At 50.8% G+C, this 26,421-nt stretch overlaps 1 protein-coding gene across 3 annotated transcripts in view; it reads left to right on the top strand.

The window, feature by feature from the left end:
* The window catches only part of TMEM214 (transmembrane protein 214), a 37,386-nt gene extending 10,965 nt beyond the window's left edge, over window positions 1-26,421 (top strand). The window contains exons 5-17 of one of the 3 annotated variants that reach the window (XM_077812256.1): window positions 1,446-1,528; window positions 6,010-6,115; window positions 8,188-8,269; window positions 14,389-14,490; window positions 15,450-15,591; window positions 16,795-16,886; window positions 17,927-17,975; window positions 19,494-19,607; window positions 20,171-20,288; window positions 21,513-21,606; window positions 21,867-22,035; window positions 22,567-22,718; window positions 23,693-26,421. In XM_077812256.1, coding sequence (XP_077668382.1) covers window positions 1,446-1,528; window positions 6,010-6,115; window positions 8,188-8,269; window positions 14,389-14,490; window positions 15,450-15,591; window positions 16,795-16,886; window positions 17,927-17,975; window positions 19,494-19,607; window positions 20,171-20,288; window positions 21,513-21,606; window positions 21,867-22,035; window positions 22,567-22,718; window positions 23,693-23,819 — 1,430 coding nt within the window. In that variant the 3' untranslated portion in view covers window positions 23,820-26,421. Of the gene's footprint in view, window positions 1-1,445; window positions 1,529-6,009; window positions 6,116-8,187; window positions 8,270-14,388; window positions 14,491-15,449; window positions 15,592-16,794; window positions 16,887-17,926; window positions 17,976-19,493; window positions 19,608-20,170; window positions 20,289-21,512; window positions 21,607-21,866; window positions 22,113-22,566; window positions 22,719-23,692 lie in introns of those variants that run through there. The other 2 variants (XR_013345529.1, XM_077812257.1) reach the window with 2 other exon arrangements.

Here is a 26,421-nt window from a genome sequence, read left to right as displayed (position 1 = left end):
GTCAGTTCAGTATCTCTAGGCTATGGGTACTGCCTATGTTCGGTCGTTCCAAGAACGACTAGAACAGGAGGCTCATTCTCAGGCCCAGCCTAGAGGTAGTAGGTTTGAGACATTCTGGGGCTGAGGAAGGTTTTGAAGCGGCAGGAATCTCTCGCTGTGTATTTCTGTTTATCACTAGCCACTACCCTAACAGCTTGTAGGCACTTGTATGGTAAAGCATGCAGACTGCTGGGGGGACACCCCTTCTGATTGATTTGCATTTCTGATAGTTGCAGCTCAGATTTGGGCTCGGTAGGACCGTAGCAGGGAGGGAATTCCTGAGTTGAGAATGCCTCATGGAAAATACCCTCCTCCCAGCCCCTTTTTTCCCTTGTATTTTTGGCACACGCTTTCAACAGCAAGCCTAGAGTGATCATTATACGATGCTTGCTTGTTTAAGTAAGAAAACCGCGAACACGTGACCAGTGTGTGAACTGATGCTGTCCATTTGTGACTCTGTGGGCTGCCTAAAACAACAGCTCTGAGAGGTGTGAATTGCCCCATTTGTCTCAATGAGTGTTAACTCTGAAACCTAAAGATACCATAAATACCAACATTAACTATTTCACTGCTGATCATTTTAGCAGAGCCATTCCGCTAATGTGCTGACCTCACAATCGGAAAGAGCTTCCTGTGCTTCTTCCACCTTCACTTTTTAATTCACAGGGAGCTGCCACTGGTTCAGTGCTGCAGCGTGGCTGCAGTGTGCACAACTTGTGATCATAGTGAAGCACTAAGGAATGAATGAGCTGCTTCTCATAACCATCACCAGCCACTGTCTTCCTGCCCTCCCCACCCCCCGTGTCCCTTTTTAATTTAAACCAGGATGGGGTTAGCCCCAGGCTGCTCCACTGAGTTACCCCGTGGCAGTATCTGTCTGGGAGCCAGCAGAAGCCACCTCTGCATTCCTTGGAAGCCTGGGCTAGGCAGGAGGTTTTTCTGCCTGGAGAAGCCTGTTTTCTTGGAAACTTGGGTGACTCAGTTGTGGAGTGGTTGGGGCAGGGGCTGCTGGGGATCACCACAGTGGGGGTGATTATCTCTCAGGGGTGGGACTGTGCTTCCGTTCTAACAGAGGCAGTTGTGTGCTACCAGCACAGCTGAGAGAGGAGGGAGGGACCCAGAGTGGGAATGGAAAGCAAGGAGGGTGGATAAGAAAGAAGTGGACCCGAAAGCATCATGCTGGGCCCCACCTCTGTTATGAAAGGGTTAGTGAGCAAAAGGGAGTGCCGCTGGATGCGGGAACGGGTTGTGTGAACCCAGCTGGGTGTGCCGTTTGGGGGTGTGTGGGGGGGTAACCCTTCAGTTTTTGGACATTGTAGGGAGAAGAGAGATGTGTTTAAAAGCAACATAACCTTCAAATGCTGGGACTCCAGCTTAGTCTGAGCCTGGTGTGGCGTGTTTTGCAGGGGAGTCGCTGCATGGATACCGGATCTGCATACAGGCAGTGGTGCTGGACAAGCCTAAAATTGCAACCGTGAATCTGGGCAAGGTGAGCTGAATGTGTGTCTCCAGCTACTAGGCTGGCCTGTTCGTAAAACCAAACAGCGGTTCCCCTCCTAACAAGCGGGTCCTGCTGGTCCTTCAGAAAGATCTCTTGCTTCATGAGCCACAAGGGATCTGCTTAGCTTAGTGGAGAGAGCCATGAGCCTTCTGAGCACCCCCATATGCTGACCAGCATGCATAGAACATACTGGTGGATCATTCAGATAGAGCAGTGGGTCTCAACCAGGGGTATGCAGAGGTCTTCCAGGGGATAGATCAACTCATCTAGATATTTGCCTAGTTTTTCAACAGGCTACATAAAAAGCACTAGCGAAGTCAGTACAAACTACAATTTCCTACAGACACTGACTTGTTTCTACTGCTCTATATACACTATATGCTGAAATGTAAGTACAATATTTATATTTCAGTTGATTTATTTTATAGTTATATGGTAACAATAAGAAAGTAAGGTTTCAGAGTAGCAGCCGTGTTAGTCTGTATCCGCAAAAAGAATAGGAGGACTTGCGGCACCTTAGAGACTAAGAAATTTATTTGAGCATAAGCTTTTGTGAGCTATAGCTCACTTCATCGGATGCATCCAGTGAAGTGAGCTGTAGCTCACAAAAGCTTATGCTCAAATAAATTTGTTAGTCTCTAAGGTGCCACAGATACTCCTTTTCAGTACTGGTGGGCTGTGATACTTTTTTATTTTTATGTCTGATTTTGTAAGCAAGTAGTTTTTAAGTGAGGTGAAACTTAGGGGTACGAAAGACAAACCCTGAAAAGGGTACAGTTGTCTGGAAAGGTTGAGAGCCACTGAGATAGAGTATTCCTGACAGCTGCCTTCCCAAAAGGGATATGGTCGGAAAATTTCCTGAGGGTAGAAATAGCCCACAATAAACAGGTGGATGTCAGTGCCTCCTGCCCAGATGCTAGAGTCACAGTAAATAACAGGTACCACGTTTTGCCACTCCCTTGAAGAATCTCATTCCTGTCTAGTAACCTGTTTCCCTGTTAGAGGTCACTGCACTCTTTTATCATAGAATCATAGACAATCAGGGTAGGAAGGGACCTCAGGAGGTCATCTAGTCCCACCCCTGCTCAAAGCAGGACCAATCCCCAATTTTTGCCCCAGAGCCCTAAATGGCCCCCTCAAGGACTGAACTCACAACGCTGGGTTTAGCAGGCCAATACTCAAACCACTGAGCTTTTCTCTGGGCTGGAGAGAGTGGAGAAGGAAGTTTACCTGTTAGCTTTGCTTATTGGTGTTAATTAGTGATGAGATCCACTTTTTTAATATCGCACTGGTTCAAAGCAAACGAACGCCACTGACTTTGGCATGTGGGCCATGCAGTCACTACGGTTGTGCCCTGGGCTGTGGCTCTGCCTTGTGCCATCCCATTGTGCTGCTGACTCTGCTTTTCTGGCCCATTATAGTTTGAACCCTGTGTTCCTGTGGCCCAGAACAAACCACAATTTCACTTTTATGTGACCTCTTGTGGTTTGTTTTAATTAATGTCTGGCCAGAAGAAGAGAAGGCAGGAGTGGATGGGGCCCCACCTGTGAGAATTGGATGGCATGGCTGAGTTCTGGAAGGCCACACTCTGGAAAACCTGGAGTTAGCTGGATGCTGTGAGCTTTCCCTCTTTTTGTCCCCCCATAAAACTGCTCTTTGGCCCGGCTCTGAAGGTTTCTGTGAGCCGCTATGGAACAGGCAGTTTCTTTAATGAATGTTAAAAAATCCAACCCCCAGGCCTCCACACTGACTCGCTCGGTTTCACTTTGGGACACAGCTGCCTGAGCTGTCTGCCCCAGCTCCCCATGCTGCGCAGCGGCCGGGGGAGGTCACTAAGGCTCCGTATCGGCAACAACCAGGCTGACAGGTGTTTGAGACGGACCTTTTTTCTGACTGTAAGTGTGCTCAGAAAAGTGAGGGGCTAATGGCACTAACCGCGGAATCAGGCGTATTGCATCCTGGGGCTGTGTGAGCTTCTCTCATATGGCTTATACGCCGTGCACCTGCTTGCAAGAACTAGGATACTGGGAAGAAACAGTGGCCTCTTGCCGCTGCTCCTGGAAGGGTAGGATTGCTCTGCACCCATCTTTGCCTGCTCTGTTCTCTTTGTCTCTGTCCCAGCAGACCCCCTTAAGAGATGTCTGTCCACACTTGACTCCCTCTTTGGTTTCCAGCTTAGGTCTTTTCTTCTCTGCTGCTCTTCTCTCTTGGCTGCTGGTTGCAAGGTGTTAACTTCCCTTGGGGTTTCCATTGAGCCTTCCAGATTCTCCATTCACATGAGTGTATTGGAGCGAGTCCTTGTGAAGAGTCTGCTTCCAGCTAGGCGATGCCTACGCTACGGGCGTGACGGTGGCACGGCTGCGGCACTGTAGCCATGCTGCTGTGGCTGCAGAACGGGTTATTCAGTTGATGTCTGTCTCCCTGCGCAGCAGTAGCTCAGTTGACGGACTCATCCTTCTGTCGCCCTAGTCACGTCTATACCAAGGGTTAGGTCAGCTTATCTGACGTCGCCCTGACACCCCTGAGCAGCATCGTTATGTTGAGGAAGCGTAGACCAGGCCTCAGTGTATATCACTACCAAGTGCACAGGGCTTCCGAAGCTGGCATATGGATCATAAAAACATTACAGAAAATTCCCACATTCGTTGCATAGGCATCACCCAAGAAGCATCAGTTATTCTGCCTGTAGTAAGATGAGGCCCTGAAACATAAACCCTTGGTATTAGAGACCTGGTATGAGGCCTGAACTAAAGTAATGGTCAAGACTTTGCTAACATAAAGCAAAGTTAAGTTGTGAGCCAGAGGCAGGCCCTGCTCATAAAAGCTGGCAAGAAGGCGGCTGCTAATTGCACATATACACATCTTATCTTCAGGGATGCATCTTATATACAAGTACAGACCAGTTATACATCACTCCTGAGGCATCGAGGTACAACCCCTCTGCGTGTTGGGGTGCTTCCTCTCTCCTGGTACGTGTTGGTTTGAACAAACAAGTCTGTCCATCATATTATCCTTTTTACCCTGTCTTTAGGATGGGTCAGCCTGTTCCTCATTATCTCTGTGGAATGTGTTCGTACCGGACCGTTCTGGTGCCATCCTGGCCCATGTTTATCCTATTAGTGCTTGATCCCCTATAGATATGTGTATACATCCAATTAGCAGCCTTCTTCTTGCCAACTTTTGTGAGCAGGGCCTACCTCTGGCTCACAACTTAACTTTGCTTTATGTTAGCAAAATCTTGACCATTACTTTAGTTCAGGCCTCAGATCTCATACCAGGCCTCTGATACCAAAGGTTTATGGTTCAGGGCCTCCACTTACTACACTGCCTTTCTGGGGCTGTAAGTATTGTTCAGCTGATGAAACTGAGAGTCAGGAAATGAAGAACGAGGCTGCTTTCCAAGCTTCTGAGTCAGGGTTCATTAATGTGATTTGTTCAGCCTGCCTCCTGTCCTTCACAGAGCTCACAGCTAGAATAAATCATCCGGCTGGTGACAGCTGTACTGGGGATGGGGGCAGCTTCTCATTTGTTTGTTTAAAAAAACCCCAAATCCTTCTAAACGACCAAGCAGGATCCTGCTGTGGTCCTAGCCAGCCTGTCCCTGCTTGAGCTTACGGCAGTACCCTGGGTCTCTCCAGTCCTTCCTCTTGTCTTTTGCATCCATTTGTTATAGCTTATCTTGAAGCATAATCTGGTCAGGGCAGGGACTGCATTTCCCTGTGTGTGTGGGCGGGGCCTAGCATGATGGGCCCACACAGTAAGTGTAGGTATGGGGAGAATGCTGACCTGTCTCTCAGTATGTCTGAGTATTTGTGGGCAGTTGAAGTCCAGAGTCTGTGGGGACCAGTAACAGATGTGAAGAGAACAGAAAAGACAGCAGTGGCATCTCACCCGGTTTTTACTTTTTCCCCACCGCCTGTCTCCGCTTCTGGGGCTAATAGTATTAGTGGCAGTTCACTTATATCTTAAATGCACTGGCAGGTAGAATGGATTTATTCAGTGTGTGTGTGTATCTTGTGGCCTTTAACCCTGTGCAGAGGTCATTTGCAGCCTAATTTTGATAGATCTTTTGCTGCTGGACCACATATTTGTTCCCCTCCTGTGCTTTGAAGCAATATATCTGCTTTGATACAGCTGCGTTTAGTTGCATCTGGGGGAATGTCTGACACTAAATATAAAATACACCGTCTGTTTTAGTCTCGTGTTATCACGTTTTTGCTCTGAATCTTGTATAGTTCTCTCTCTTCCTGCAAACACTTCAGTTTCAGATTTGTTTCAGCTACTCTTGTCGTATTGTTTCCTATCCTCAAATTCCATGTCAAAGTCATGGCACAAAGTGGCTTAGCTGGGGATCAGATTCACAGACTGTTGCTCTGAGCCTTTCACTGCCTTTTCTTGGTAGAATGTTATGGGGGGAGGGAGGCTGTGGAATTTGTTTTAAAATTAATTTGTGTTTGATTTTCCTTCAGTATTTAGAGCTGTTACGGTCCCATCAGAACAAGCCAATGAAATGCCTCTCAATCATGTGGGCTCTGGGACAAGCTGGATTCACAGACCTCACTGAAGGACTGAAAGGTAAGAGCTGCCTGAATCCAGAAGATGCAGTCTGGGGAGATCCAGGGAGTGAACTTAATTTCCACTCATGCACTTGCTCCGCTCTACTTGAAAACAGGACACGTACCTGAGATAGCAAAGGCATGCCGCTGTGGGGCACAGTGGGTGAAGGACCCCAAATAATTCATGCAAGACTTGTAAATGTGTGGTGAGGCTCCTCTCTCTAATGGGATTTAGCTTTCTCTTACCTCACTTTCATGACTTCATTGCTGGGGTAAATCATTTTAAACAGTAAAAGCAGGGGGTCACCTAATTTATTTGGAAACTTGTTTGCAAATGAAATAACTGATGTCCCTCTGGGAGGTATCCATCAGTGCAGCAGAGATGTAACAGGTGTTACATTCACTGCTTCTCCTTAGGAACTAGTGCTTGTTGGCTTTGCAAGTTCCTTTGTTCCTTAACTTTGATGCAAACAAAGATTGGGTTTAACCAGGGAATGACGGCTGGAAGTGACGCGCATGCTCTGGACCTCCGTGTGTTTTCTGATCCATAAAGTGCAACATTTAATACTACAAAATGTGCAGCTCTAGAAAGTGCTAGATTGTTATTTTCAAACTACTGTTGGCATGGAGAGAGAGAAGCTAATTTTCAGAACTAATAGTCGTGCTGGGCAGTGCTCTAAGCAACTATTTCACTTCCCCTTTGGAGAGCGGCCATCATTGTGGTATCTAGACTCTGGAAAGTACCTCTATAGTACTGAAAGTTAAACAGTCTCGCTACAGGATGGGTGTTTTCCAGCCTGATGAGACACTAGCCTCCACTGCAACATTGCTATAAAACACCTAAGACTGCTCAGTCAGTCACAGGGCTCAGCTGGGTAGTCTGACCTATTTGAGAGAGCTCTTGTGGACTGGAACCAGGCTGCTCCATGGTCTGCTGGGCGTTTTAGGGGAGAAGGGAGAGAGGAAGGCGAGACATATTGAGTAAAAGGTGTAGCCAATTGTTCGACTGCGCTCGCAGAGCATTCTTCAACATGTTCCAGAGACCAAAGACCAAACTTAGGCCACGTCGATAGGGACAGCGCTGCGGCAATGCGGCTGCACCCATACGGCTCTGCCGCTGCAGCGTGTATGGTGAAGATGCTCTACGCCTATGGGAGAGAGCTCTCCTATCAGCATAGAAATCCCCCCTCTGCGAGCGGCAGAAGCTCTTCTGCCAGCATAGCGCTGTGCACACGAGCGTTTTTGCCAGTGTGACTTGTGTCGTTGAGGGGTTGGTTTATTCACACCCCAAGTGACAAGTTATGCCGGCATGCGCTGTAGTGTAGACATAGCTTTAGCCAAATTGATTGTCAAAGTGGCACAGTACAAAAAAGGAGACATACATACCCTCCTTCTGGAAAGCAGTTCTTTTCTCCCAGTATATTCACCTTACGCAGAAGGGGAGCTTCAAAGATACACATTTTACCTGGTAGTATTTGTAGTCTGATCGGTACAAAGCTCTCTGCCATTATCAAGCCCACCAGTCTGTAACAGTTCCTTAACCTGTTGTTTTATTTGGTACTTTTCTTATCTCTTTTTGGATACTGCGTTCCCAACCAGCTGGTGCAGAGCTCCATCCCAGCCTGTGCTAGGACACCCCATTCCTGTATCCTGGCTTTGACAGGCTGCCAATTTCCTAATGCCAAAGCTGACTTCAGCTTTGCAGCGTGTTGTGGGATACTGGACGTGAGTAAACAGAATAATGGAGAGAGCATAATACCTTCAGCACACACACACACTGTATACATCCTCCTAGTACCGTGTGCCTAATGCCCATTAACAAGGTGTGTACTACACCTGACAGACAGGAGTTTTGGTTTAGGGTTACATATAAAAACATTTAAAACATTAATCTCCCTGCCTGTCTCTTTCAAGAGCTGTTTGGGTAGAAACCAAGAGCTGCTCACACTTTTGGACCCAGATAGCTTCAGGCAGGGGAGTGGCTCCTATAAATACCTACCTTTTACACTAATCGTGTTGCCGGACAGTCGTTAGGAAACACTTCAGAGACTCCTTCCTGTACTGTTCTAATAGCTTTCTCCTTTTATGCAGTGTGGCTTGGCATTATGCTTCCAGTGCTGGGGATCAAGTCCCTCTCCCCCTATGCGATTGCCTACCTGGACCGGCTACTGATGTGAGTTATAGCTGAATTTGATCAGTCTCTCTCCGTTAAGGATAAAGCCTGCCCCAGTTGTCATGTACAGCGCTTCCTGGGCCACGGGTAGCCCCGGCCTACTGACATTAAGAACCTGGAGTGTGCGTATTCAAGTCTGACCAGCCGGATGGGAGCTCCTGCCCTCAGCAGGGGTTAACGGTGTGTCACGCTGGCATAGCGTTGCAAATGTGATGCTACCTGACTTGCAGTGAGGTTTGACCCATGACCTCAGCCTCAGTGGGGTGACAGTGTCTAAACGAAGGATCAGTAATAACTGTATCTTGTTATCTTGGCCTTTAGAGTGTCTGTTTTCTGTAACTCAGTGCTGCCTGCTCTCTGCCTAACGCCAGAATCCTGACAGCACTGGTTAGCTGAGGAGCAGGATTGCGTCTAAGTCTCCCATGGTCTCCTGGAGAATCAAGGGCTGTGTAAACTGGGTTTCTGGCCTGGCTGTGTTCTGCTCCTCCTTCAGTAGCCAGGTGCGCAAGAAGTGAACGCTGTCATTCAGCATCAAGCAACCATGGCTGTGCCCTGTGTCAAAGATCGGGACAGCTGCGTTGTTGTATGCTGATTAGGTCCAGCCCTCACGTTCCTGGCCAGCTGCTAATGCATCAACCCAGATCTAAAGCAAATGACACAAGTGAGAACCCAGCTTTGGCCAGTTTTCATAGTGAGTCAGTAAGCTCACTGGTCTGTGTCTATTGTGGACTGCTCACGGGGTGGGGGAGGTGCTGGAAGCCGACAGATTGACTTGTGCAGATGGAGTTCTGTGAAGGAAGCCGGTGTCCGTCCCACTGCTGCTGCTGGCAGTGCCTAGTTACGGCATTCTGTCTCTCCAAAACGACTGAAAATTCCCCAACCACAGTGTGAGAGAGGAGTGACGCTTCTGTTGTGCAGCTCTGCTACTTTGTGTTTGACAAGCCTGGGGAGAGAATGGAGCAGGCTCCCCCCAGCTGCGCTTGGGCTGGGTGTTGGATGGACATTCCTGTGCAGGAGAGAGTATTGAATGGTGCTAACAATACTGAGTGTTGCATGAATCCATAAACTAGGATTACAGGTTTATGACCTCATTTTGGTGTAATAGGTCCTGTAATTAACAGCCCAACAAAACTGTCACTGACATCTTGAACACTGGCACCAGAAACAGAGAGCCCGGGACTAGACATCTCCGCAGTAGAGATGAATGCTATATACCAGTGCTAGAAGTCTAAATAATAAGATGGGAGAAGTAGAGTGCCTCGTATTCAATGAGGATATTGATATAATAGGCATCACAGAAACCTGGTGGAATGAGGATAATCAATGGGACACTGTAATACCAGGGTACAAAATATATCGGAAGGACAGAACAGATCATGCCAGTGGGGGAGTGGCACTATATGTGAAAGAAAGTATAGAATCAAATGAAGTAAAAATCTTAAATGAACTAAATTGTACTACAGAATCTCTATTGATGGTAACTCCATGCTTGAAAAATAAGAATATAGCAGTAGGGCTATATTACAGACCACCTGACCAGGATGGTGTTAGTGACTCTGAACTGCTCAGGGAGATTAGAGAGGCTATTAAAATAAAAAACTCTAATAGTAGTAATAATAATAATAATAATAATGGGGGATTTCAGTTATCCCCATATTGAGTGGGTCCATGTCACCTCAGGACAGGATGTTGAGATAAAGTTTCATGACACCTTAAATGACCTCTTCTTGGAGCAGCTAGTCCTGGAACCCACCAGAGGATTTAGTCCTAAGTAGAGCACAGGATCAGGTCCAAGAGGTGAATATAGCTGGACCGCTTGGTAATAGTGACCATAATATAATTAAATTTAACATCCCGGTGGTGGGGAAAACTCCACAGCAGCCCAACACTGTGGCATTTAATTTCAGAAAGGGGAACTGCACAGAAATGAGGTGGTTAGTTAAACAGAAATTAAAAGGTACAGCACCAAAAGTAAAATCCCTGCAATCTACATGGAAACTTTCTAAAGACACCATAAGAGAGGCTCAACTTAAATGTATACCCCAATTTAAAAAACATAGTAAAAGAACCAAAAAAGAGCCACCGTGGTTAAACAACAAAGGAAAAGAAGCAATGAGAGGCAAAAAGGCATCCTTTAAAAAGTGGAAGATAAATCATAATGAGGAAAATAGAAAAGAGCGTAAACTTCGACAAATGAAGTGTAAAAATATAATTAGAAAGGCCAAAAAAGAATGTGAAGACCAGCTGGCCAACGACTCCAAAAGTAATAGCAACATGTTTTTAAATACACCAGAAGCAGGAAGCCTGGTAAGCCACCCTTGGGGCCACTGGACAATCGAGAGGCTAAGGGAGCATTCAGACGATAAGGCCATTGCGGAGAAGCTACATGAGTTCTTTGCATCGGTCATCACGGTTGAGGATGTGAGGGAGATTCTCAAACTGGAGCCATTCTTTTTAGGTGACAGATCTGAGGAACTGTCCCAAATTGAGGTGTCGTTAGAGTAGGTTTTGGAACAAATGGATAAACTAAACAGTAATAAGTCTCCAGGACCTGATGGGATTCACCCAAGAGTTCTGAAGGAACTCAAATGTGAAATTGCAGGACTACTAACTGTCAGCTGTGACCTGTCATTTAAATCAGCTTCTGTACCGAATGACTGGAGGATAGCTAATGTGATTCCAATTTTTAAAAAGGGCTCCAGAGGTGACCCTGGCAACTACAGGCCAGTAAGCCTCACTTCAGTACCAGGCAAATTGGTTGAAACTATCGTAAAGAACAAAATTGTCAGACACATAGATGAACATAATTTGTTGGGAAATAACATGGTTTTTGTAAAGGGAAGTCATGCCTCACCAATCTACTAGAATTCTTTGAGGGGGTCAACAAGCATGCGGACAAAGGAGATCCAGTGGATATAGTGTATTTAGATTTTCAGAAAGCCTTTGACAAGGTCCCTCAACAAAGGCTCTTAAGCAAAGTAAGCAGTCATGGGATAAGAGGGAAGGTCTTCTTATGGATTGGAAAGTGGTTAAAAGTAGAAAACAAAGGTAGGAATAAATGGTCAGTTTTCAGACTGGAGAGAGGTAAATAGTGGGGTCCCCCAGGGGTCTGTACTGGGCCCAGTCCTATTCAACATTTTCATAAATGATCTGGAAAAAGGGGTAAACAGTGAGGTGGCAAAATTTGCAGATGATACAAAACTACTCAAGATAGTTAAGTCCAAAGCAGACTGCGAAGAGCTACAAAAGGATCTCACAAAAGTGGGTGACTGGGCAGCAAAATAGCAGATGAAATTCAGTATTTTTAAATGCAAAGTAACGCACATTGGAAAACATAATCCCAACTCTACATATAAAATGATGGGGTCTAAATTAGCTGTTACCACTCAAGAAAGATCTTGGAGTCATTGTGGATAGTTCTCTGAAAACATTCACTCAATGTGCAGCGGCAGCCAAAAAAGCGAACAGAATGCTGGGAATAATTAAGAAAGGGATATATAATAAGTCAGAAAATATCATGTTGCCTCTATATAAATCCATGGTACGTCCACATCTTGAATACTGCACGCAGATGTGGTCGCCCCATCTCAAAAAAGAGATATTGGAATTGGAAAAGGTTCAGAAAAGGGCAACAAAAATCATTAAGGGTCTGGAACAGCTTCCGTATGAGGAGAGATTAATAAGACTGGGACTTTTCAGCGTGGAAAAGAGGCGACTAAGGGGACAGATGATAGAGGTCTATAAAATCATGAGTGGTGTGGAGAAAGTAAATAAGGAAATGTGATTTATTCCTCATAATACAAGAATAAGGATCCACCAAATGAAATAAATAGGTAGCAGGTTTAAAGCAAACACAAGAAAGTATTTTTTCACATAAAGCGCTGTCAGCCTCTGGAACTCCTTGCCAGAGGGTGTTGTGAAGGCCAGTACTATAACGGGGTTCAAAAGGGAGCTAGATTCATGGAGGATAGGTCCATCAATGGCTATTAGCCAGGATGGGCAGGGATGGTGTCCCTAGCCTCTGTTTGCCAGGAGCTGGGAATGGGTGACAGGGGATGGATCACTTGGTGATTCCCTGTTCTGTTCATTTCCTCTGGGGCACCTGGCACTGGCCACCGTCAGAGGACAGGATACTGGGCTAGATGGGCCTTTGGTCTGACCCAGTGTGGCCGTTCTTATGTTCTTATGAATTGGGTTCAAATTTGTCTAATTTTCCTTGCCAGAAAGGTGCAGGGCATGTCTGGCTGAAGGGCCTGGGAAGAGAGGCTGCAGCGTGGCCTGGGGTGGCAGGCTGTGCCGGGACAGACCTCAGATCCTCTCCGAGATAGCCAGGCTGTGCAGCCGCGCATTCGTGGAACGTGGCGGGGTCATTAGTCAGAGACCATGCACTGTCCATTCCTGAGAGAAGGCGGGGGTCTAACTGGTGGGCACAGGAGGAGAAAAGGGAAGTGCACTCAGCAGGCTGGAAAGCTCCTTTGCTTTATGAAGGGGGCGAACAGACTTTCTCCCCGGGGTGGGCTCCACAATGAATAGGCTGAATCTAGACTGCAGCTGGGGGAGGGCTGCTCTCGCTCACTAATGCCTCTGGCTGCCTACAGCCTCTAGCTCTTCAGTTATCCTTTCCCCTCCTTCAGGTTTTCTGGTCTCTTCTCCTGTCTCTTTTCCCGCAGACTGGTGGAAATGAGGGTTGTGAGCATGGGCTCATTGCTGTACAGACAGCCACACGAGACGTTTTCAGTAGCAGTTTGGAGGGCAGGCAGCATGTGGTCCCCAAGATGTCCTTTCTCCATTCCCTGCATTAGGGCATGGGCTCTAGAGAAGCCATTGAAGGTGATCTGTGAAGGATAAAGGGGACTGGTTCTTTAGCCACCATAAAGCAACAGAAGAGAATTCCTGAAAAGTTTTTACTTTAAATAAGGGTTTTTTCCCCCTTTGTCTTTTCTCTCGGGAACGTCACATCTGTCATGTGTGAGCCAGATCTTGGGCAGTGTTCCTCCAAACTCTTCAGCCTTCGGTAGCCTGAGTAAATGGTCTGGCTCTTCGGTCAGGGTTTACTGTATGCTATTTCCATTGCCACTCTCCTGCCAGGTATCTAGTTGTCCACAGTCTCCCAGAAAGAGTAGATAAGGCCTATGTCCCTAATGTTAGAAACAAGCACAAACACTTGCCTCCCCAATCCAGCCCTACATTATAAAGGAGCAAACAAGTGCGCAAGCCCCTTGTTTCCTTTGTGTGTTTTCTGAAAAGAAGAAAGGGGGTGAGTGAGCGTGTGTGTGTGTGTGTGAGAGAGAGAGAGAGAGAGAGAGCCTTTCGTCAGAGGCTGTTCTGGTATACTGCTGAGTGTGCAGAAACAAAAGGCGGTGTGTACTGCACAAGAAAACAAGCTGGGCAGTGCTGGGAGAGTGGGAGTGAAAAGTACAGAATCAGCGCAACCCTGACGGAATTCCTGGGGGCTGATTACTCCCGGCTCCGTTCTCCGTGGCTCATGGCCTCAGGGTTGTAGTCTCCAGATGCACGGGGCGCTGTAAGGTGCAGCCTTGAATGCTGCTTCCGAGGTGGGCCTGTAGAGTAGCTGGAGAGGGGCTTGGCTCTTTGCTTAGGACAAAGTGCTGCAGAATACGCAGGGCCACTCTCCACCGGTTCCGCAGCCAGTGATGTGTCACGGCAAAACTGGGCCTGAAATAGACGCGGCGGGATTGTGAAACCCACCTGCTGCACTCCCACCACAGCTGTGTTCTCATAATGAACTGGCATCTTCCCTGCGTTTGAGGCCTGAAACGTGGTGAATGTTCAGGCCAGCTGCTGCTGTTTTGGAAGCAATCCCTTGTAAGAGTATTAGCAAGCGGGGAAAATTCTGCTAACAGCAAAGCAGCCTCCCACTGCCAAGGGTCCAGAAGGAGATTCTTTATGGGCTGATTTGTTTGATGTTCCCACTTTGAAATTAGGCAGCTTGGATTTAATCTAGGGTATAATCCTGGAGCTTTAGGGCTAGTGATAGGAGAGTGGGGGGATCAGCATGCACAGGCCTTGGAAACAGCTCACCAAGGGATTCCCATCTGTCTGCCTGCCTGCAGTGACATGTCAGGACAGAAGTTACAGGAGTCATTCTTTTGTTGCAGGACGCACGCAAACCTGACCAAAGGGTTTGGCATGATTGGACCGAAGGACTTTTTCCCACTCTTGGACTTTGCCTTTATGCCCAACAACTCCTTATCACCCAGGTATGGCTGACTTGCCCATGGTCTTGATACAGGAAAGGTGACTTGCAATCCTTGGGGCTTTATTTCAAGCAAGTGAAGAAATGGGTAGTGAGAAAAGCAGCTTGGCTGGGCAGGTGCCCGCAGCGTGAGAGATGTCATACCAGGCAGGAGGCGCTAGCTGGGGACCTGGCGTGGGCTCAGGAGAGTGACTGCTGGTATCTTTGTTTTCTTGACTTTTGTTGGTTCAATTGAAACTAGACTGAGTTATTTTCTGTAACTAATGAGGCTCGCATGTATGTATTGTAGACACGCTCTGAATGAATGAAAGGGAGCTTCACTGTTGGTTTGAAGACCAGATCATTCCTCAGACAGTGAGCTGGGGAGCGTGTGTTGTTCTGGAAGCAGTTGTTCATAGCTCCCATTGCACCTGTCGTCGGGAAAGCTGCGTCACAGTGGCTGGTTGCACAATTGCCATTCCTCAGTCTCTGGGGCGGGGCGGGAGTGTCTGAGGGCCTGAGTCTAGCGAGCCTTGGGAGGAAGGGCATGGCCAGGACCATGAGGGCTGAGCCGATTGAGGAGGCTGGAACTGAAAAACAAGAGAATGACGGGGGAAGGGCAGATACACTGGCAAAGGGGAGCCCATCCTAATGATATGTTCCTGAAACTGCAGCTGCTCGCCACCCCTCCATTCCCGCCCCATGGTGCTGAGCAGGGCACGCGCTCCCACATTCACACCAACTGGGATCGCCCAGTGCAACACTCGGTGCATCCTGGGTGCTGTCTGAATGGGAGGAGAGAACAATCGTGCTTCGCCAGCAGCCCCACTGGAGAGCCATCTCCTAGCACCTACTCTGGCTCTCAGGAGTGCGTGCTGCCTTGCCACCCGTTCAGTGTTCCCCGAAGCAGCTGTCCCCGCCTCAGTGAAGCCGAGTGCATAGGGCTGGAACGAATGCAGAGTGTTCATGTGATCTGTTCTTCAGCCTGCAGGAGCAGTTACGCCAGTCGTACCCCAGACTGAAAGTGCTGGCGTTTGGCGCTAAACCTGAGACCACGCTGCACACCTACTTCCCCTCCTTCCTGTCCAGAGCCACTCCAAACTGTCCTGCCGACATGAGGAACGAGGTGAGCGCCTGGAGAGTCGGCAGGGCGGTGGGGTTCGTCTTTGTTCTTGGCACAGTGAGCTGGGCCAGCGAGGGGGGCCTTGACTGAGCGTGAGGTTTCTGTGCGGAGTTAGCACTGTTCCACCATCCCCAGGGAGGGGCGGATGGGAACCAAGTGAGGCAAGGTCGGCACGCCTCGGGCCGGGATGACCCGTGGGTGAGTTCTTCAAGCCCAGTTCCAGCCAATCCAGAGAGCTGCCTTAACAAAGAGTGGGGGGCTGGGACTTGTGCGCCTCTTGCTGCCTTAGGGTGGATAAAGAAAGTCTGACAGCTGGCCTTCTGCTTAGCTCTTATGTTAAACGTTCAAGTCTTGTCCACTGTGTCGCTCCTGGAAGACTTGTCGGGATGACTGGAGAACCGCTAGGACTGACAGCAGAGACCTAGCAAAGGAAACCTGATTGAGATGGGAATTCTCCAGGTGCTCTAAGCTGGTTTTTAACACCTGTTCATTCCCAGCAGCTGGGTGAAAAGCCCTTGGTGCAGAGACCCATCACCGTCACCCATCAGATAAGGGCTGAGAAAGCTCCCGCTCACACTGCAGGCCCCCAGTGAAGTGAGGAGGACTTGTTTGTGCAGATATCTCTAAGGAAAGACTGGGCAGAAAAAGGGATTTTTTAATAAAACACCTTTCAGGGTTTCTTTATCCATTACAACAAAGCAAAAAAAGGCTGAGCCCCAGATTTTGTGCGTTGAGGGAAGTGCAGGTGTGAGGGGTCCAGTGCCTGGATACCATGGTGATTAGTACGCTGTAAGTAGGTAGCTAGAGAGATGGGAGAACTAGACTAGAGAAAAGAGTTGAGAAATAACCTGAACTGCATAGTGGTGCTGGGTGGTCCAAGATGGCGCGCTGAACCAGGGCTGGTTCTATCAAATGGGGAAGCCAAATACTGCCACAGGATCAGAAACGCTGTCTCGTTCGCAGGGGGCGAGTGGGCCTGGTTTTCGGAGCTGCTGTGAGCTTCAGGGAGAGCTGGGGCTGCTCAGCCCTTCTGGAAATCAGGTCCCTTGCATGTAGGTCCCAAACTCTGTCAACAAGCTTGTGGCCTGGCAAGCTGCGGGTGTAGTGCGGTGGTAGCAGAACTTACAGCCTCCCCGAGGGAGGACTGGAGACACGCCGAAGTTGTAGCAAGCAGCCATCCAGCCCTTCTGCTTTCCTCCTGCATAGCTCCTGATCTGCCTGAATGAGTGCCTGAGCATGGATGCCCTGAGCTTCAGCGTCTGGCGACAGCTGTACACTAAACACCTCTCCCAGTCCAGGTAGGTGTGTGCACATGGCCGGCTGGGCTTTGGGCCGATGCACATGAGCAGAAACAGTCAGCAGGAGGCAGATGATCCACTTCCTCTTGCCTGGGCTTGGCTCAGGGTCTGTTCTGGAGGACTCGGGCTACACAGGGGGCACAGCTGATGTTCTAACGGGGGGAGAGGAAGGTACCCACCCTGTGATGGCAGCGAGCCCAGGAGGAGCTGACAACAAGCCTGATGAGTTTAACCAGAAATGATTCCTCCGGAGAGGGCGGCAGTTCAACTGATAGCCCAGCATGTCTGCTTGCGTACAAGCCTAGGGCTGGAGCGTTGGGGTAACTGTCGGATTCCCCCAGAACCACACTGGGCTGACTGTTGGGAAGTTGAGCCATTCTGATGAAATTCCGGAAATCGAGAGCAACTGTCTGAGCAGAGCTATGGGCTTGGTGCACAGCCAGCCTGGCTAACGTGCTTTCCCTGCGTGGCTGCGTCCTGCACAGCTGCAGCAAAGGCCAGAGCTGTGCTTCACAGAGTTATCTGGGGAGATTCCCTTATCTCCAGGCAGGGGCCACTGGTGTTAGTGGGGCCAGTTGTTAACGTTCCTTTGAGTCCCAGCAACGTGCCCCTCACTCCTTACTGCAGCGTGAACTCTGTGAGGCTGGGGCAGTGGCACAGAGCTGACTATTGCTGCCTTCAGGGTGGTCCAGGCCTTCTCTTCCCCGTGACTGGTGACCCTTTGCAGTATTGGGCCTCCATAAGCACATCCAGGCAGCATGGAAACTCCATGGAGCCCTCTAGGACATATTCTCTGGCCTGCCTGGCAGGCTGGGATATACAGCACAGCCCTGACATCTTCTGCGTGAGGGCTGGGGAGGGACCATGCGAGGAAGAACAGCTGGAGCAAAAGCAGCCTGTGGGAAGAGAGGGGCGAGATGTCCATAATCACTAAATTCTGTGGTTGGACATCTTCCTGCTCCAGCCAGCTTTCAAAACACTAGTCTGCTGGCAACACCCTTCCACAGAGAGACTGAGACGTGTTTCCTTTGGCTCCACAGCTTGCTCCTGAACCATCTGTTGGAGTCTTGGGACAGCACCACCAAAAAGGTAGGTGATCTGCGGGGGGCGGGCTGGAGGGCAGGGACAGTGGGGCAGCAGTCCCTTTCCATGGGGCAGTATGTGCTGGAGGGAGGAAGGCGGCACTGAACTGGCACTTAGGAGATATGGGTTCAAACCCAGCTCTGCCGTCCACTCCCTGTGTGATCTGGCCAGTTGCTTAATCTTGCCTGTGTTTCAGTTCTGCCTTGCAGCGAGCTGGGCAGAATCGCTGCGGTTTTATCGTTTTGACACAGTAGCAATATTTGTTTTAAGCATTGTTTTTATTGTTAAATGCTCACAGGTGTGGGAGATGCTGGGGGCCAGACAATAATTCTTTAATGGTAGTTAATGTCGAGATTCAAAGAGTTAAATCTTAATAACCATTAAAACCCATTGTCAGCATTGCATGTCAAAATATACCTAGAAATACCTTTAAATGAAACTCTGAGATCTCAGCCCCTGTTTTTCTTACTTTGCTTATCTATAAATGTCACTTGTCGATGGAAATGTGTTCCTGGCGGTTTGTGTACGTTGAAATCAATGGTTACTGGTAAAAATTGAATCCTGCCATGCCTACTTCGAGGGCACTTTCCAAGTGGGGCTAACGCAATCTCACTGCCTCTCGGGGGCTGTTGTGCTTGGTCACTGTTGGGAGGGAGCCTTCTAACATACTGGTATAGACTGAGATGGTTCATATCTTCTCCTCTCCTTCAAAGTGCTTTATAACTCTGCGTTCCCTGCCTACGTCTCTGACCTTGTCTCGTACTGTGTCCTTCGCAGTGCCGATGCTGCGGGTCTCAGTGCCTGGTTTCCTTTCCCTCCCTCCGCTGTCCCATGCTGCTCTCCAGTGCGTGGAGCCCAGCCCAGGCCAATGTGCGTCTGTAGTCAAGTCCCATGTTCTTTCCAAGGCCTCCCAGAAGGGAGTTTATAATTATGTGGCCAGAGTGAATGCCTTTGTGGGCTTTCCAGTGCATCCCATCTTCCATGTCTGCCATTTGGATTGCAGCTCTTGGACTTTAAACTAGATTGAATTTCTACATGTACCATTAGACTGGAGAACAGACGAGAGACTGCTCCCCCCGGTTTCCTGGGAGGAAGGGAATGGACTACATGGGATCTAGCTGGCCTCCCCCCTTGCTGGTATCCGTGGGGTTTGTGCAAGTTGGGCTGCCCGAACTTTGCCCAGTATGGGCGCTGCACTGGCAGCGGTGAGTCTGTCTGCACTGACTGTGGGACAGAACCTAGAGCAGCTGCGGTCACCACCCCCGGCTGACAGAACACAACCAGTGTACGGACCCCCTCGCACAGTGTCAGGCCTTGCGGGGTGGAAGTGTGATAGAGAGTGAGGCTTGATTAACTGGACTGGGGGCAGCATGGGAGCAGGCTCTGGGTGGGCTGCCACTCTGCACCGGACAGGGCAGTGTGGCTGCCCGGTAGGCCATGCTTTGGGCCCTCAGAGGTTCTGCCCGAGTGGGGTGTTCTGTTGCATCTCTGTGTTGTGGAACTCAGTGTCTTTCTTTCTTCAAGGTGCGAAAATCTCTCCAGGAAACCGTTTGTTCGTTCAAAGTGACTAACGAAGAACTTGCTGTGAAAGGACCAAACAGCCTCCAGGATCTAGCAGCCTGCCATGCCGCCTGCAAGGTGCCTGGCTTTCACATGCAGGGCGGTTTGGGCCAGGGAGGCCAGAAGAGGCTTGCGAACTAACCCCACACACCTAGCGCCTGTTTGGCATTGATAGGAGTGGGATTTCCGCACGCTGCCCTGGGAGTCCTCAGGCTGTTTGTTTTCCTGCTTTTCTCTTCTGGCATCTATAGGAGTTGCTCGGTTTCAGATGCAGCTTGGGAGTGGTGCTCAGAGGGACTGGCAGGGCACTGCTGGCTCTTTCTCCTTGCTTCCAGCTGCAAAGAAGAGCTTGGCAGCTTGTGTAAAACAACTGGAAACACTGCAGCCGCATGCTGAGAAGAGGACTGTGTGGCTAACCGCAAGCTCGGCGAGTGGGGAAGCATCTGCACAGGGCGCAAAGAAGTCCAGGCACTGTGCGCAGGGCAGCAGGAAAAGTGAAAGGAACACAACGGATGGGAGGGGGAAGTAAAAAAGAACAACAAAATTGGGGACCCAAAGTTTCAGTTGTAGGAGCCTATGGTTAAGCAGTTCGGACATGGCTGCATTTAGCATCATCAGGTACTTTTTGTTCTCTTTCCAAGAACCTGCTGCATAAGATGAAAGGCCGTGGCTTCCCCTGGGTTCGACTGCTGCTTGTGGTTCTGGTGTTCGCTGCTGGCTTCCTGGTGCATGACATCAGGACACAGGGGTCTTTTCAAGGTAAGCCCTTCCCCCACTGAAACCGTATCAGCTCCACGGAGGAGAGTGTGAATTTATAAATGTCCATTGTTCGTGATTCCCCAGCAGGTTCTCCTTCTTGTGCATCCCAGAGTCCATGCTAGTGGCTACCTTGTTTCCTCCAGGGCCGTGTGGCTCCCTGCTGGGAATCGGTGGGCTTTGTTACCTGTGTTGCGTGGATGCTTTCATCCCTTCTGCAGCCAGCAAGGGGAGCATGTCCCACGCAGGCCACACTGCCCCTCATGAGGGGCATGTCTCTGTTCACCCTTCACGCATCAATAAGGCCACGCTTTAGTCATGGGGATTTTTAGTAAAAGTCATGGACAGGTCATGGGCAATAAATAAAAATTCAGGGCCTGTGACCTGTCCATGATTTTTACTATAAATCCCCCTGACTGAATCTCTGCTCCTGGGCCCCGCTGCTCTAGGGGGGCCCTGCCCCAGTGGCTCATTGCTCCGAGGCCCCAGGAGACGGCTCTCCCGACAGCCTCCAGGGCCGTTGTTCCGGCCACCCCTGGGATCGCTGCAGCTCAGGCAGTCCCCAGGGCTGTCCCCGGGACCGATGCTCAGTTGCTCCAGGCTGCTGCTCTGGCCGCTGCTGCTCCGGCCATTGCAGCTGCGGAAGTCACGGAGGTTGCGGGAAGTCATGGAATCCGTGACCTCTGTGACACAATCACAGCCTTACTCGTCAGACAGCAGCGTTCCCAGTCCACCTCCCAACCTGAGCAGCAAGATCTTCGTGTTGCCTCTGTGCAGTCCCGTGGCTGTGGCTTTGCGAACCTTCTGCAGAATAATGCCTGCTCAGAGCCCAGGTCATCGAGCAACGCCAGCAGCCTCCGTTCCTTCCCCTGCATGGCTGGGTCCACGCCGCCCTTGTGAAACCGTGCTAAACACGGGGGCTGTCGTCTCTCCCAGGACCATCTCTACCCGCTCAGTAGCTATTTCTCTCTGCGGCTGCTCTCCACGCTGGGTTCCCTGTGTGTCTAGGACTTCCTGCCGATGACAGTTGCCCCTGCCCTGCCCCTAACCCTACTGTAACAAACTTTCTCTGAAAGCCTTTGCTTCCCGCTAGCTGCACAAACTGCAGCCACAGGAGGGAGAGCTTGCAGAGCATGCTGTGTTTGAGCGCTGCCAGGTGCTGTGGCTTAGGAAATCAGGCCAACCCTTGTCTACATTCCTCTCCCAAAGTCCTCTGTTCTTTTCCAGCTTCTTCTGCTCACATCCTTCGCTCCTCGGGCATCTTGTCGGTCTCCCAGCAAGCCTGGAATAAAGTGTCTCATTACTCCCTGGAAGGATACAGGTCAGTGACAGTTTTTAATTAAGCAAAGGGGCCAAATGAGCATGAATGCATGTGGGATTACTAATGCACTGAAGACCACAGACATTAGGAAATCCCCTTGTCTTGGAGAGCCACTCGCGAATGGTCCCCAAGGTTCCTAATACAACCTTACAGCCCCCCCTCCGTTTGCCTGGTCTCGAAAGGCAGGTTTCACTGTGGTTCCGTTTCCCCAATTGCCTTTGCTGTTCAGATACTGATGCTAGCTGCCTTCTGTCTTCCAGCTGGTTGGAGAGGAACGTCCCTGTTTATTATTCCCAAGTGCTGACGGTGTTGGGACCAAACCTGAAACTGGTTTGGACAAAGACCAACGAGACTGCAGTTTATGTCTCTGGGAAATGTTCCTCTCAGATCTCATGGGTCAAAGACAACCTGCCCTGGTTCATTGAGTGGGTAAGGAAGAACTTGCATTAGCTGCCTGCTCACCAGCTCGGGAGGCAGAAACCTGCTGCAGAGAACTGCCTGTTCTGGTTAGTGACACCAGGTCACACGCATCTCAGAGCACGTGTGACAGGAGCGTACGACAGTTAAGGCTGTTGAACAAGCTCTCTCTGGCAATAGTGCTGAGGGTAGGCACCTGTCTTTCAGGGGTGTGTGAAGGATACCCCGTTGTGCTGGGATATGGGGATCTGAACTAGCCCCAGGAGGCTGGGCCTGTCACAGTGTGAATACCAGTGGGGGCGGGGCTCTGCCTACTGCAGCTAGGCCTCCGGCTGGGAAGATTTAGCAAGGTGGGGTTTAGTGAAGAGCTTTGTCTTCCCAGACAAGAGAGAGCCCTGCAGCCCACGGTTTGTTCTAACTGACCGGGTATTAATGGCTGCAGCCCGCCTGGAATTGGTCTGACGCGAGCCAGGTGGATAGATTGGCAGAGCATGTGACGGAGCACGTTGCTAAGCAAACCGCTTTTTGCCCCTTCGCTCTCAGCTCCAGGCCCGGCTTCCGGACTTCGTGCTGCACTTTGCTGAATGCATCAAGGAGCTGTTACTCTTCCTCCTGCAGAGCTGCCTGCTGCCAGCGCTGGAATCCATAGGGGCAGCCCTCGAGCGGGGATGGGAGCTCTGTGTGGACGCTTGCAAGTGAGCAGCGCTGGCCGCTTGATTGGCTTTTGTTCTTGTTCCTTTCGTCTTGTTTGTGAGCTTTGGGGTCAAAAAGTGGGGAGGCTCCACTGTCCCAGGGGTCAGGCCCATCTGCCCTTGGTTAGAAGGAACAGAAGCAGTTTGTGAGGAATTCCCTGGGTCCACGTACGAGTCTGTAAAAGGGGAATGTTCGAACTAGAGCCAGGGGAGTGATAAGTGGGCACTGAGGTAGTGCCTGGAGCTCCCTTGTGCGGGGGGCACGTGGTAAGACATGGTCCTGGCCCCAACGAGTCAGAACAGAGCGGAGGAAGGGGCAGTGTTAGTGATCGCTGTTCCCAGGGGTGGAGCCAGACTTGGATTAAGGCACATGCCTGAGCTCACACGTGGAATCAGTGACAGAACTGAGGCTTGATCCAAGATCTCCCAGTCCATGGCCTTGGCCACAAGCCTGTCCGTCCTTCCTCCAGAATCCCCTGGCTTTTTGCCCTCTGGCTAAAATACTGCCCAGCCCAGAAACTTCTCTTTGTCATGGACTCTACTGCTGGGCACTGGAAGTGCACACCCTCAGGTACATGAATTCGGGTGTGATGTGAAATGCCCCAGAAGTTGCAGCTGTCCAGAGCAAGGCAGGTGATTCTGTGTGTTTGATTCTTTAGGGCTATGTGCTGGAGCTCATCTCCACAGGAGCCGAGCTATTTATTTTCTTATTGCCCTCGGTTAGTGGCAGGCACAGACTAGCAAGCAGAGGTGTTGGCATTTGCCTGGTGGGGTCAAGGGAATGCCGGAGAAGTCCTGTTGACTTTGTGCATGGGCGTCTGTGCATGAACTGGGGAGCGGACTTTCCCTGCAGTAGGTTTCGGTTGTCCCCTTTAGTGGCTTGCGTGGGTGTGAGACAGCTGCATTTGCTGCGGCTGGTCTGCTTAGCAGCTGTCTGTAAGCTGTTAGCCTATAACCTGGTATCCTTACTCTTCTAGTGGAGAAGTATCATGGGATTGCATGAGAAAACATCTGACAAGCTTTACCTATTCCTCCTGGATATACCTGCAAAACACAACGCTAGCCGTCAAGAACTGGGCCTTGGCCATGATTTCTGGACACTAGAGCCTGGCTCTCTGGAGCAGTGGGGACGACGTTCGCGTCACTAATCTCCTCTTGTATAGTGACAAAGGACAGTGTGTTTTCAGTGTAGCCTGCATTGAGGGGTTGGAGCAGGTGTCTGCGCTGGCTGAGAGGTGGGGGTAGCTGGGGAGGTTTTCCCTGGGGTGACGTGTCCAAGCTTTATGCACCCTGTGATTTAGTTTTGGTTATTCATGTCCAGCTCTCCCACCCCTGGCCCATAACTCTGGCAAGTGAGCAGCTGACTGTGCCTCTCCACCTGGGCCCGGCCCTGTAACAGGCCCTGTGCTTTGCTGTCTTAGCAGTGACGTTATCGGGAAGAGCAGCCCCTCACAGGGTGGGGGCTCAGGTGTGCACCTGGCAGCCCACAGACATCTCTGCCTGCCTGCCCAGGCTAGCCTCGCACCTCTCCCCTCCCATGTGGACTCAGCCCTCCCCGCTCAGTCACGTGGCTTTGGACCAGCCCCTGGGATGTTACTGTCCCAGATGAGTTGTCAGACAGATGCATTCCATTTAATTTAGTGCATGGACCGTCTGTTCCTCTTCGAAGGCGTTGGTGTCTGGCGTGGAGGTGCAGTGGTAGCAGCCCACGAGCTCGCTTCCCGATTGACTCCCCCGGCCCCAACCGCTGTCACTTAGTTTGCTGAATCTCGCCATGCAGCCTTAGGTCACCTACTTTGCTCTGATCCATTGCCCTGCCCAGGGGGCAGCCGCTCAGAGCCCATCTCGGGCAGGGCAAACCTGCATTGACAACGTGTCGGTTGTTCCTAGCAGCCCCCCAGATTCTAACAGCTATCGGGATGTGCTGGCAGCTTTCCAAGGAGCTGCAATGTGGAACAGAGCAACTCTACCCTCCACTGAAGGTGGCAGCGTGGGCCTTATGGACTATGGTCCCCAGCAGGCATCACTCTGCTTTGGCCATTGGGATCAGGAGGGAGTGCTACGTGCTGGGCCCTGACTCCCCAAGCCACACCCACTGCCAGAGGACCTCTCCAGTGACCCAAAGGGGGAGAGGAGAGAAGGGCCAAACCCAGCTCCCGTGGGATGCCTTACCGAGGGTGCTCCAGTCCTCGGCTGGCGGCTGAGCCCATGCTGGAGCTGGCTGCGGGGCAGGCTCAGTAACGTCTGGCTTTGGCAGCCCAGGCCCTGAAGCCCTGGGGAAGGTATTTTCCATTGGAGCAGAACAGATTCAGGCTCCAGTTCAGGAGGGAGGCGAGAGGGGGTGTTTCGTTCATTTCACGTATTCCTTGCCCCTGTGCCTGTAGGGCAGCCTGTCTCTCTGTATCAGACTGGACCTTCCCCTCTTGTCGGCGTCTTAACCGCCCCCCAGGAGGGGCCGGAGGCGTGGCGGTCGCTGGCGCAGCTGTCCTGGCACTGGAGGGGGAGAGGAGGCCCAGAGCCTGTGGCAGGAGGAGGAGCTGTTCTCTCCCCAGCCAGCTGGACGGGCCTCTGCGGGAAGGCTGCTCTCCTGCCCAGGATAAGATCTAACCAGAGCCAGACTCTGCCCCAGCTTGCACAGGCAGGAGCCGAGTGTGAATAGTGTCACCTGGCCACTGGGCGGAGAGGTCTAGAGCGGGTCTCATTCCGCTGGCAGAGCGAGGTGCTTCCGCGCTCCCCACACCCATCTCCTGCCCCCAGCCCTGCCTGGGGGATTCTCAGTCCTAGACTGCAGCAGTGACCATCCTCCTCTCGACTAGCTCCAGGTTCAAGGGAACAGCCTGCTCTTTAGCCTCCTGTTCTCTGTGCCCAGCGACGGGCCCTCTGTGAAATGAGCTGCTTGGGTCTCAGCCAGCCTGTCCTCCGGGGCCAGTCTCTGTCACCACCCTTCCCCCCCCCCCCCCGCCAGAAGCAGCAGCTAACCCCCTGGCTGGCAGTCTCAGCAGCCGAGGCCCTGGCTGCTCCCTTAGACACTGGGGATGGGGCGAGGCTGTTGCTGCAGGGTAGATGGCTGCGAGGCTCTTGGCGATCAGCCTAGATGAGAGAGTCAGAGCAGGGTGACTAATGGGCGGGGAGATGTTCAGGCACATCTGTAAAAGCCATATTAACCGAGCTGAGGCCTGGTGGGGAGCAGTGGAGGCTGCTTGGTGAACCCACTGCCTCATCTGAGCCATATTGTCCCCCAAAGGATCAGCTAGCTCAGTGCAGTCCTGCTGCTCTGGTAGTCTAGGAAAGCCTGTCTCCTTCCCTGCCTCCTTGTCCTCTGCAGCCTGCTAGGGAGTTTTCCCAACACCCCAAACCCTCCATCGCTGGAGACACAGGGTGTGCTGGGTGCCAGTGTGAGGACTTGAGGGGGAGATGGGCGTGGCAGGGGCCTCACTTCTCCATGCTTGTATGTCTTGTTGAGGTGTGCTCTCCTTGGGGAGCACTGGGCATCGTCGTCTGCCCATCGTCGTCTGGGGTGTGCCTTGCCATGCATGAGTCTCCCCTATGTCCAAGATTCCCTCTTGCCACCTGTGACGGGACCAGAAGGAGAATCACATAGCTGCCTGTGTTCCTGTCTGTTAACAGAATTCCAAAGGTTGCAGGACCCAAATAATTTAAATTGTATATGACTCTTCTCAAATTAAATAAAGGAAACTCTATTTGA

Source organism: Eretmochelys imbricata, chromosome 3, assembly GCF_965152235.1.
Source record: "Eretmochelys imbricata isolate rEreImb1 chromosome 3, rEreImb1.hap1, whole genome shotgun sequence".
Classification (NCBI taxonomy): domain Eukaryota; kingdom Metazoa; phylum Chordata; order Testudines; family Cheloniidae; genus Eretmochelys; species Eretmochelys imbricata.
The sequence above is the reverse complement of the archived record's forward strand: the minus strand, read 5'-3'. Positions and strand labels throughout refer to the sequence as shown.